General features: G+C 40.8%; 1 protein-coding gene across 1 annotated transcript; it reads right to left on the bottom strand.

Moving 5' to 3' along the window:
* Positions 1–3,169: 3,169 nt before the first annotated feature.
* On the bottom strand, positions 3,170–12,246 carry LOC139721646 (uncharacterized). Its single transcript, XM_071632976.1, has 10 exons — positions 11,420–12,246; positions 9,466–9,606; positions 8,932–9,102; positions 8,526–8,644; positions 7,437–7,790; positions 6,514–6,704; positions 5,504–5,641; positions 4,740–4,899; positions 4,222–4,288; positions 3,170–3,458 (listed from the first exon to the last, which is right to left on the bottom strand). Exons 1-10 carry the CDS (start codon positions 12,244–12,246, stop codon positions 3,170–3,172), a joined length of 2,457 nt encoding a protein of 818 aa, XP_071489077.1.
* Between the last annotated feature and the right edge of the window lie 888 nt (positions 12,247–13,134).

Here is a 13,134-nt window from a genome sequence, read left to right as displayed (position 1 = left end):
ACAACAGAGGAATGCAGGGAATGCATTGATAGCCAATCTTGATTTAATGAATAATCCGAATTTTCGAGGAACCTTCCTCTTCTTCAGGGATGACAGTGCGAATATTCACAATGATTATTAAGAGATGATTATTAAGAGATGAATATTCACAATGATTATTAATAATCATTGTGAATATTCGCACTGTCATCCCTGAAGAAGAGGAAGGTTCCTCGAAAATTCGGATTATTCATTAAATCAAGATTGGCTATCAATGCATTCCCTGCATTCCTCTGTTGTGACTTTATTATTGCTATTTCTAGTACTGCCAATACGCGGAACAACTACAATGTATATATATATATATATATATATATATATATATATATGTGAGTGTGTGTGTGTGTGTGTGTGTGTGTGTGTGTGTGTGTACATTGTGGGTACCTCAGTAGTCCTACTGAAAAAGGGCAAATTCATACTTCTCTTTCCAATACCTACTACCCAAATGACGCCACTGAAACACGACTGCGTGTCGAAACTGGAGCTTCAATAACTGTCTATCTTTGACTACAAGGTAACACGATGTGGTAGTAAATTGCAGTAATATACAGCGTGAGCTCTGTAGTTTCACAATGCTTGTGCATAGTGGTACAGTTGAATGTGTGTGTGTGTGTGTGAGTGAGTGTGTGTGTGTGTGTGTGTGTGTGTGTGTGTGTGCGCGCGTCCGAACGTGCGTGTAGGGCTAAATGTGCTGTAATTTGTTGGGACAGAAGAATTGAATATCCGCCACATCCCTCCTCCACTTAGTATTAGAAGATGCTCTGATTACATTTTGCGATTATACTGCATCAGATGACTCGCACTGGAACGATCACAGCTTGTTATTCATTCTCTATACAACCGACTGATTTTTTGTTCACTTGCCAAATGACCTGGTGCCTTCATTTTTTTTCATTTCAAATGATCTTCCCAAAAGTAAACATGCTTCGTCAGATGCAATTTTGCTGAATCTGTTGACGTGAAAGAAAAAAAAAGACCTGCACACAATGTATTCAGATACTTCTTCTTAGTTCACAATGGTTCCATTTTTGCAGTCAGGCACAACAAGGACATTTAAATCGAAATGAACTTGAGCAAGAATTCAACGTATTCATCATTACGCTTGAACGACATTTCACAAAAACTCGTATTCAAATGTTCCAGCAGTACCCCTCTCTCATTCACTGTATCCAACATTCTTTTCACAGTAACAAGTGTGTAGGAAAGGAGGCAGCAAACACTCGTCATGATTGTTAAGTATTTTAATGCCGAACTGGGTTGAGGCACTGTTACAAAAAGCAACAACAAACAAACAAGGTTGTAAGAAGTGTGTACTTTTGTTCCTGTTTTATCGTTTGACTTTTTTTCTTGGACACATATCACAAGAAGCACACTTCGTAAGAGAAAAAAAACACCACATAATCTAATCTTATATACTGTTGTCAAGACCGTCTTTCTTTACACGACGAGGCGTTCCGAATCGCGTGATTTTCATAAAAATCTACCATCATTACCGGCAGCATAGCGGCACGGAACCCCTTGGCAATATCGGGCGGGAAGCCATGATGATTCAACTTATTCTATTCACAATACACTCATTGTACGACGTGTTGTACGGAACGAATAACAGAAATGCGTAGTCAACATACAGCTCCAACGGTACAACATCTCCCTGTCTGGTCTGACACCACATGACCAATCTTTATTGCTCTCCTGAAAGTTGAAGTTGTGTTTAATCAGTGAGAGGGGTATGGAAGATGAAAGGAATTTCCAAATAATTTATTGGGTATTTGTGAAAATCTCATATACACCAGTTTGTTTGTATTTTCTGGTCCTTTCTATCTAAAGTAAGGTCATCAAGGGATCACTACATTGTATGTAACAATGATTGATATGAAATATTATGTACTGCAGGGTGTGATCAATTGGTAGTAAGAAAGTTTATAGGAGCAATGGAAGAAGATTTAAAACTTTAAAAAGAGCCTCTATAACGATGACCAATCAAACAACAACAAAAGCTGTCTCCAAAACTGAGTAATTATAGCAGCATTCTCACTTGAGTAGCAATTCACAGTATTGTTTCTAAACAATATTGTATTGTATATGATATGATATCGTACGCCAGTCGTACTGACCGCAGTTACATTGAAACATTCTGTCGAAACTTTGTTGGAAAAGGGCAGATGCATATTCTGGGCCCTGTTGCATAAAACCCTTACCGCTCAGGGCCGGCGCACTGTTTTCAAAAGTGTGGGGGCCCACTTCCGGGTTTCATGAGCTAACAAGCAAAAAAAAAAAAAAAAAAAAAGGTCCTCAGCTCATTCTCTCCCCTCCCATTGTAGTGCCTCTTACGTACTTCCGGGTTGAAAAAAGTGTGGGGGCCCAAAGTGATGACACCTTATGTATTCCTTTGTATGGTGCACAAAAAGTGTGGGGGCCCGAGCCCCCACGGCCCCCACGGCCCCCACGGCTGCGCCGCCCCTGCCGCTGGACTTACCGCTCCTTTCTAGCGGTACTGTCTTCAAATTAGCGGTAAATTTTATAATCCTTGATGCTGATTGGCTGTGATGCCTAATTTTGACGGTAATTACCATTGAAATTCAATGGTAAGTTTTATGCAACGGGCCCCTGATCTCTGTATTGCACCGTAGTGACGTTTTATGTTATCGTTGCAATTCTTCACCATGTTTCGATTCCTTTTGTCATTTAAGTTCATCGATTGTTTAGGCTTGTTTTTTCTAGAGCTTACCATGCGTCCCGAGTTTCAGTAAAGTAGGCCCTATGGCTCTCCCTTCAATTTAAATTCCGCCCCTGACCAAAAATAAAAAAAGCATGATAGGTGATCCAATATCACAAGCAGCGCCGTCCTTCACTGCAACGAAGACGCTGCACACACGGAGATTGTCGAACTTGAACCAATACATCGATGACGCCATGTTGATTACGAATTAATCAAGTTCTTCTTCTAGCGACACTTTTGGAGGCCTTCCCGATTCACCCATTCAGATCCATTAGTCATCCATTTTATTTTTCATTTCTATTTCTTTCTTGATATGTGTAGCTTCCCAATTTATGGGGTCTCACCTCAGCTGCCACACTAGTCCTTGCCTTACCGGGAACATTTCAAAAGGTAACCTTAAGTCATATCTACTTAGGAGAGATATTTCTCTGCGATCCTTCTGAGATCTGCTTCGATTAAGATCTTCTTCAGTTTCTCCCTGTTGTCGAGTCCTTGGCGATTCTTCCAGGCCTCCAGTGCCCGGTACGTGGCCTCCTCGGAGTCGTTGGCGCAGCTCATCAGGAACGAGTCCAGCTTGGCCTTCTCGAGTCCCAGTTTCAAGCCCAGCGGGATGTAGTAATTGTGCGGCACCTCACACGCCATTTCCCGAAGAGTCTGGGCGGGAACGTCGTTCGGTCGGTCGTCATCCTGTCCAGACGGGCTGCAGTGAAAACAACAGAAGCGGAAAAATACATCTCCGGACATGACGCGCAGATGAGATATGGGAATAAACATTTCTAGGGCTGATGACTACTAGCCAGATACGTAGGCGTATCCATATCAATGGAAGATCTTGTGTTCGAATTCAGGCAGGCGCGTACATCTTTGGACAATGCTTCTTTGTTTGTTTGTTTGTTTGTTTGTTTGTTTGTTTGTTTGTTCGCTGGTAGGTGGTATATAAATCTTGACTCAAATATTATAGACAACGATCTGGCAACCACAGGGCTATGATAGCTGACCCTGTGGACAAACAGTGCCTGGACTCAAAGGCAGCCCAGGGAAAAGAAGACCATTATCATAATGCTGCTTGATAAATGACCACCGCTGAGTGGTTAAGGTCAGTATAAGAGTCATGAGTATACGCACACGAAAACATATGCATTTTGTTTGTAAACCGTTATGTATATGAGACATTTGCATTCATGGAGAAGCTACCATGTGCTTACTTCAAATCGTTTTCGTCGGTTTCTCGAGCGTGCGTTTAATCTTTGACATACACAAGAATCATAATGTCATAAACAGTACCTAGTACGAACACACAGCATGACAATTGATATGAGCATAGATTAAGATTAGTATACATCTATACCCGTTATGAAAAGAATAAGTGGGGAAAAAGGAAGTTATAGCAAAGGATAGGAATGCATTCATAATATGCCACGCTCGAGAGATTATGACAAGATACCGGAGTTTACAGTACTCACAGTGCTCCTTCGCCCTCTACCGTTGGGCTCAGAAAAGAAAAACTACTTTGACTAGATGTCCTCCGACCTGGAGCAAAATAATGAAAAGACATTTCATCTTGAATATCATGTGACGTTGTGCTATGTAATGATGTTATGTAATGCCACTTTATGAGATATATCGTAATAAAAACAATAGGATATCGTGAATAGAATGGTACGATCCGACAATCCTTCGTTCCCCATAGCGAATCATGTTCATGTATAGCATTAAACCCACTGTCATATAAGTTACAGACATCATTAATTCCAACACAGAGTTCCTTGCACATACCATGTGCATGTTTCACTTGTTCTTATGATTGCAAAACTGATTGCAGAAAGGGGTGTCTAATGACGGGGGAAACATCGCTTAAAGGTTATCCGAATCTCGGAAGTAATGCATAGGGCGCCCTCCCTCTTTGAAGTTCATTCATAACAGCAACAGCTCTACTAAAACATGGAACTAGCAGTCATAGATCGAAAATGGTGCTTCTTACCGTGAGAAGGAATGTTCACGTGGCAGATCATGTCGACTGTCTTGGTGCCAAAGGTCACGAAGATTTTCACGTCCTTAGACTGGTGTCTGGTGCAGTTCACCTGAAAGTCCACGGAATTGCGGTGGAACTCAATGACGTCACACGTTGACAGAGTCTTCTCCTACGTACAGAAGATCGTTGCATATTAGATTATGATCAATGGAGTAAGAAAACGTCTTTGTCGAGGTCGCATAACATTTCTTGAAGTTATAGCCAAAATCGTTTGATATCAATACTAATGGTAATGATAGTTGTAAAGGAAACTTATTTGACGACAATATTACGAATGGCATGAACAGTTGGAGAAAGGAGTGTTATATGATGACAAGACTACCAAATGAACAGAAAAAGGTTCCATCAGATCGTAAGGCTGGCGTCACACTGTCTTGAGTTTGACACAGGATGCTAATACGAATATGAAGCTTTGCAAGATCTTCGGGTTTTTTTTTTTTTGGGGGGGGGGTGGGGTGGGGGTTGGGGCTTGCCGAAGATTTTGCAACGGCTCGAGAAGTTTCTGCCACAGCCTGGGAAGTTCCATCTCCGGTCATACAATGACTTAAGTAGCCTCACGAATGACCCGATGTTTATATACAATCAGAGCCAACATTTTGCATTTTCCTTTATCATGTATTTCCATCTTTGCTCAATGTTTCGGGAAATTGTTAGGCCTGCATGACTTAAATAAAATAGCCATCGAGGCCGGGTTGTCATTGGACGCGTCTTACCTCCACGCTTTCGCCATCTTGGCATTTCACGACGATGTCATTAGTGTCATCCATGCGAAGCTTTAGGACGAAGTTCTTGCCGATGTGCGCTGGTTTCACGGCATAAGGGGAGGTGGCAGCCATGTCCTCCAACATCATCTATGCCACATCGAACAGTCGAGTAAATATAACAAAGAATTAAAATCGTGCTTTGTGTTCCTTATCATTACGGACTGGATCCAGACTAACTGGAAGAAAGACTGATTAAGAATGATGATAACAATGAAAACGTAATTCCTTTTAACCGTTGTCATCACTAACGGCAGGATGTCTTAAAGTATTGAATTAGCATTTTGACGTGATAGTTCTTTGAGGCTTACGTGATATAATTTATCGGCACACCTAGACACCTCATCCCTATCGGATTTAGAAGACATAATAATGTGATGCAAACGCGTGTTCACTTGTGCTGATTTATAATACCGTGATCATCAATTATGTGACCAAATTAAAGGAATATCTAAAAAACTGTCACATATATTTCATGACGATTTTCGGCTATTTTTCTTCAGATCACTGATATACGCCCACGAAAAAGTATTCCATGATTCTGTCAATGACATCAACTATCAGTCGCTGCTAAATTACTACGATTAACAAAAAACACTGGTATGCACCTTCCGGTAAACTCAGCTTAACTTGCATGTTTCCAGACAAGGTCTTTTGTTGATATATTACTTACATGGAAACGTAGAATAAAGTGTTTCACAGTATAGCTTAGAAAGGGCAGAAACATTTCCACAGCGTGTTTCAAAATGTGCCACACTGTTGCCACAAGTGAAACAAACTTTACTTTCTTTTTGCAATAAAATTACGGAAACGGACAAAATTTCAATAATGAGAAGATATAATGCGTAACAATGTCGACATGCACGCTGTGCTCAGCGCCATTCTTTCAGGAAGAAGCCCTGATGAGTCAAAAGACTTAGTTATCAGTGCAAATAAATTAAACAGACTGTTCATGAAATAACCTTGTCCATGCCTTCCGTGTGATCGTATATCATGACATTGATGATTGGTTTCCTTGTCGCCGGCATCCATTTTGGGATGAATGGACGCAGAGACAACTTCTTGTACACCTCGCTGCCCATGACCGACACGGAGTACTTCCCCGAGCGTTCCATCTCCAGTTCTAGCTTGTTTTCATCTATTGAACATCTCGCTGGGTGGATGGAATCGAGGTGGGAGGACGAAAGAGGGAAGACATGCAGGTAGTTATTATGAATGCCGAGAACTCCCATTATCACCACTGTGGCTTCATTTACTGGCCTACACTATGCTGCATTTTCAGTAATGTTTCATGCAAGAACATCCCACGAGTTCTCTCTCTATCTCTCAAGCAACAGGTATGCACAACGACCAGCACTGCAACTAAAGAATACAATAGTTCATTCTTCCCCGAAGAAGATACCTCTGGAGTCAAAATGACTATTCTCTGTAGAAACACTGCTTGTGTTTCATGCTTTGAAAACACTGTAGCGAATTTCCACTGGAACCCACAACAAATGCTCGCTTCCAAGTAATAGAAGTCTCTGTCTCTTCAAATCCAGGTGTTTTAAATTGCTCGAAGTTCCCACTAGCATTCTGACTTGGTATTTACCCGCCGAGATATACAAGTGAACTTTATGACGTCAAAGAGAACAATTTGGTCACATGCCACCAACTGTCTGTAAACATGACCAAGTTAGAACACCATGGTTCCACTGCAAACCTTTCCCTCTGGAGATGTAAACGATTCTTCAAATGCACACTCACACAAAAAGGAACTTTCTTTCAAAATTTTTTTGAAAAAGAGAAGAACGTTTGGTTCATGACTCCTAGTGCAAGAGGGTAGGATTCAGACACGAAAGGTTAAATTGGTGAAACCCTTATAAATAATGTGACGCGAACTTACGCCGGGAAAGCCTCTGTGCTCCATTTCCGCCGGTCCTGACGGCGTCATCCTCATGGTGGACGAAGACCTCCATGTCCTGCGACCACGAGCTGAGGCTGTGGGGTAGGGTCAGCGTGGCGGGCTTCTCCAGCATCATTCCCGCTGGAGTGAAGTGGACGTCGGGCGAAATGCAGAAGCCGCTGCCCGCCGCCGCCGAGCCGCCAGATTCTCTCGACAGCTCGACGCCGATCTTCTTCCTCTGACCTCGCGGGATGGCGCCTGGTGGTACCTTGAGAGAGAACCCGTACGTCTTGCTCGAGATCTCTCCACCTTCCGTGCCTATGTACTTGGATACGAAGACGGGGCTAGCCCTCCCTGTGTTGTAATTAAGATATTTTTGGCATAGATCAGATATGAAGCAAATACACTGAGTGTTTGCAACTTGTTTTCAAGGGTTATCACAACGACAGAAAGTGACATCATGGCAAGTAGCTCAAGATCTAAAGGTTTTTAACCTTCAAACTTAAACTAACCTTTTCGTCCAAAAATGTAGTGAAAAGTCTGAGACTAAATAGTGTGCACAATATAAATGGAGAAGAAAAGGATTCCTAAAGCCATAGGCACGGTTGGTAGCGTCCAAAAAGCCCTTAACCCCGACAGCAAAAGCCACATAAACCATTTCTCATCGACACATGGCTGTTTCTTCCACCATGACATCTTGACCATGTATAATGCATGTTGCAAAATACACTTAAGTTGTTGTTTGACGTCATAGGAGCAGGACTCCAAACACAATTGCTCCTTATTACACTAATTGTTCCACAATCGAGTTTGATGATTCTGAAACCCATGAATAGGAGTGGGACCACCGGCTTTCGTCTCCAGCATTATCATATTGGGTTTTTTCTCTCTCCCTCTCTCTCTCTTCCTCTCTCTCTCTCCCTCCTCCTCCTTTTGCTCTCTTTCTTTCTCTCTCTCTCTCTCTCTCTGTTAAACACATGTACGCACATACAAACACACACACACACAGACATTTCCGCAAGCACATGAACACACGCAAAGACAGAGTGCATGATAACCCCTAACATGTTTGACTTCACTTAAGGTTACCTGCTTCATTCCTATCCAACTCCAGAGGTGGGATCGTTTGTTTGGTTGCGATGGTCAATTTCTCTCCCATTTCTTGCGACAAGGTATCCTCCTTTTCCCTCCCTGGAGTTCCTTGAGGACTACAAAACAGAGAGATAAGCTGAATGTAATGCTTACAAAAACTCCACAATGTGTTATCCAATCCAGATTTTTCTCTTCTTTAAAATAATCTATTGGTTACTGACAAACGTAAGTGCTAATGCAGCCTGGGCAATCTGCATTATACCTTTATCGATGTTTGGAAATATATTATATATATATATATATATATATATATATATATATATATGTGTGTGTGTGTGTGTGTGTGTGTGTGTGTGTGTGCATTCATATACATATACATAAAATTATATCATATTTATATTACCGTCGTTTTTCTGGTTTTTCTTTCGTCTCAAGTAGCACAGGTCCTGTGTCACTGCTGGTGCCGGTGCTGGGGCCGGGGCCGGGGCCAAAATGTTTTGAAGCACTCCTATTAGAACTGTCCTTCTTTTGTTTTTCTCCCTCATTCTCCCTTTTCTCCTGTTCTTTTCCATTTCTTGTAAATAAAAACAACGAAACAAAGACAACATGATGTTTTCCACTTCATTATCTTCGACAACCTACCTACATTGTCGGCTAGACAGCACAAAATATCTTACACTTTCTTATGAAACACTAATAATTATGTATTGGTAAAATCAGAATGGAAAGATAGAGCACCATAAAAAAATGAAGCCTGTAGAATGTTTGTTAAAGGAAGCTTGTAGAATAAAGAAAGAATAGTATACCCACATTACCTTATTTCCTGCGACTGATGTGAAGCGACATCAATTAAATGAAACATACAGAACATACTCAGAACGGAAAGCCATTTTTCTTTAAATTTGATGACATTATAGTTTATAGTGTGAAGACTTACATGTCACTGGAAGTTTGTGTTCTGTCGGGTTCTTTTGCTTCATGGTTGGTCTCCACAAGAACAGGTCCAATGTTCTGTGCTGTCAAGGTCTCAGCTGGAGGGTCCTTGTCTTCTTTTGACTCAATTGGCGTTTTCTTCTCACTGTGTGGAGGGATAAGCATTATGTACAACTCCTTTCAGTGTTGCAGAATTTTGTTCGTTTATCATTTTTGTTTGCAGTAAAGGAGAATCACCCATATCGTTTTGTTATTTCGGAAAGGATTATCACAATCATTTACCTGGATCAAATTTCATTATTTACCAAAGTGGTCTATCTCAAACATGGTAGATTCACGTGTACAGGGAAAAAAAAAGAAAACTTGCCATGAAACTCCGTAATATAGTATACAAGGCCGGCAATTTATTGCCGGCCAAATGAAACATAATACAAATTTTTCAAATGCATGAAATTCTTCCGTTGAGGTGTTTTCATTGTAACTGGTTGTCGATCAGTTGCAATGATAACACAAATTGTTATGTTTCATATTTTTTTTGTATATTCTTTTAACTCTGCTGTGTAAAGATTATGCCTAACCATGACAGTCTTAAGACCAAACAGCATGATTGACCGCATAATTTCATCGGAATGATCATTGTGACGTGTACGATTGCAACAATGGGAATTATAAAGATAGTCATTATGCATTTTTCCCTTGGTGGGGGTAGAAAACGCTTTTTTTTTTTTTTAGTTGAGATCTAATCGAAAATTCATTCATAGGAATCACAGAGTTGCATCCTCTACGTCTCCGCATTTACTGTTACAAATCATATGAGCCAAATGTCATAGCTCCATGGCAAATAAGCACTACAATAACGGTTTAACCATCTGCCTCTCCTGTAAGGTCATTTCTATATAGATTCATCCTTTGCTATGCACTGTCTGTTCTCATTCGCAGTGAGTCAAACGACTTACACTTGTTCTTGACTGGTATCTCGTTGAGGATTCTTAGGGTCGGAGCGGACGGTGTTATCGGCGAACAACTTCCTCCTCGGACGTTTACCACTTGCCTCTCTTCCGGGCGTTTTGCTTTTCCTGAAAATGTTACATCATTACTTTGTTTAAGAATAGACAACATTAATTTCTGGACAGGAAAGCAGTCTTTATGAGAATGGGAGGATTATTCTCTCAAAACACATATTTCATGATTATCATTATGGCGTGTAAATCCTTCTGGCGTGTATATTTCATGGTTATCCTTATTACATTTCCAGTCAGTAGAGTGCATTAGACTTGACTGTGTGCATTTCAACGACACCAAATTAGAATTGATACGTGTGTGTTAAACCGTCTTCACGCAACAGGTAACTGGCGTCCTTCCTAAGATTGTTAGTTTAATCAATTTCTGAAAGTCACTCCAATAATCAGGATTAAGGCAATTTTCCAAGCAACGCTTTACATGCTAGCTGTTTACTGTGACAAGAGCCTTTGTTCATATCCTGTCTGACAAGACACATAGATATAGATCAATGGTGACACGACATTTGCTCCTGCGACAATTGCTCCGGTCTTATTTTCTCTAAGGACTTAGGGTTAGGGTTAGGGTTGTGATAGGGTTTTAGGTTTAGTTTGATGTGAGAATTAGGATTAGGGTTAGGGTTATGTTTATGGGTTGAATTTACGTTTGGCTTAGCATGCAGATATATCATGGGAGTAATTGTCGCAGGAGCAAATGTCATGGAACCAGATCAATCATCATCTGTGGGAACAAACAGGCACTTTCTGAGGTTATGATTGACAAATTATATCTCCATGAAAGTCTTTGTATTCAAAGACCATCAAAGAGCTGTCCATGATCTGATCTGATTTTCAAGAGAGACGATGTGTTGAGGTGTGGATAATCATTACATACATATTTCAAGGAGAATACCACAGACTTCGCAGTGCAACACATCAAAGTGGAAATAAATGACTCACTTGAGTCCTTCCATCATGGATTTGTAGATGTGTATGATGTTGCCCATCTGTATGATGAGATAACCAGCTGAAGACGTGAACAACGCCCTCAGACTTAGGATTGACATGGTGTGTGTGATTTTTGTTCGCCGGATCTCTTCGTAGCTGTCGTCAAGCACGACGACTTCGAGCACCTTTGGCGTGATGCCCTTGACGAAAAGTACGTACACTTCGTCGTGAGGTCCTTTGACGCAAGTGTTGACGAGCGTCCGCCCGACTGTCATTACGGGAGTGGTGTCGACGCGAGGGTAGTTGTAGAAATCCATCGCGACAATACGTTCCTTGAACCGCACGAGGATCAAGCCCGTACTCACAGGGATGATCGCTTTCACCTTCTCGTCGACGGGCAGGGACATGGCAGCTTCCCCGGTGGCGTATTTCACCACGAGGATGTTTCCGTTGTAGCGTTTGAACTCGGCGACGAACACGACGTCATCAGCGACAGCAACGGCGGTGATCTGATCAACGTTGGCAGGTTTGCCATTCTTGTTGATCGTGAAGTTGCTGACGAAGTGGCCGTTCACGTTGTACATAATCAATCGGTTCCCCGACTCGACATTGATGACTCTGTCGGGCCCGAACCGCGTGCAGTTGTCGATCACCGTATCCCCGGAGAAGCCGGCGATGTCGGTGTCCGTACCCTTGGCCACATTAAGCCTGCTGTAGAAATGTCTATCATCTTTGCTACTGTGGGTCAGCACCGTGTTTTTATTCAAACTACACAGGATGTCACCCTTGTCCGAGACTTCTTCAACCTTCTTCAGCCACAGCTCTGGACTTTTGGCCATTTCCTCAATCTTGCCTCAAGCTAACATGCCGTCACAAAACGGAACGTCCTGTACAAGAAGGAATAAGAATAAGAACTTGTGGATTGAGATTCTGTATTTATTCAATACTCCATAAAAACCATACAAACAAACAGAGAAAATACACTACATATAAGTACAAATACATAACATTTAAATTCATGTCGTCAAATTTGTATAAAATAACTGATATGACTGCAACGGATACAAAATATAAACGTCAACATAAGAAATCATGAAGCATTAGGAACTTGACAGGAAGGCGGTGCCTTATATGAAGCCAAGTCCTTTAACATGTACCAAACGAATATCATATATATTACAAAGTTACAAACAGCAGCACAAAAAAAACAAAAACAAAAACAAAAACAAAAACAAAAACAAAACAAAACATAGACACACAAACACATTAAACAAAAAGTATATGTATAATCTTATCAAAAATATTTTTTATGATACATTTATTCTAAAGATTGTCTGTCACTTAAATACTGCTTAAGATGGGTTTTAAAAATCGTAAAAGTCTGACTTGACTTTATTTCCTCTGGTAACGCATTCCATATTTTCGGTCCATTATAAAATATTGACTTTTGATACGAGCTTAATCTTACAAATGGCAAGTGATAATTAAAAAAGTTTCTTGTTATACATGTATGCACCTGGCTATTGAGCTTAAAGTAATTAGTTAATACTCCAGGTAGCATATTATGAGAACATGAAAACATAAATATTGCACTTTGATATATATACATATTATAAATATTAAGAATTTTCAGACGATCAAATATTGGCATTGTATGAGCACGGTAATCGCTATGAGATACAATTCTGATTGCTTTCTTTTGTAATTTAAAAAGCCTCAACATATTT

This window comes from Diadema antillarum, unplaced genomic scaffold (genome assembly GCF_040938485.1).
Source record: "Diadema antillarum isolate AM-2024a unplaced genomic scaffold, OU_Dant_1.0 scf00000146, whole genome shotgun sequence".
NCBI lineage: Eukaryota > Metazoa > Echinodermata > Echinoidea > Diadematoida > Diadematidae > Diadema > Diadema antillarum.
This window is presented reverse-complemented; position numbering and strand designations above follow the sequence as displayed.

Coding starts and splice junctions, on each gene's coding strand:
- LOC139721646 (XM_071632976.1), bottom strand. CDS start 12,246: ATGGCCAAAAGTCCAGAGCTGTGGCTGAAGAAGGTTGAAGAAGTCTCG. Junction 9,103..9,465: donor ACACAAACTTCCAGTGACAT/GTAAGTCTTCAC, acceptor TTTATTTACAAG/AAATGGAAAAGAACAGGAGA. Junction 4,289..4,739: donor CGTGAACATTCCTTCTCACG/GTAAGAAGCACC, acceptor ATTTTGCTCCAG/GTCGGAGGACATCTAGTCAA.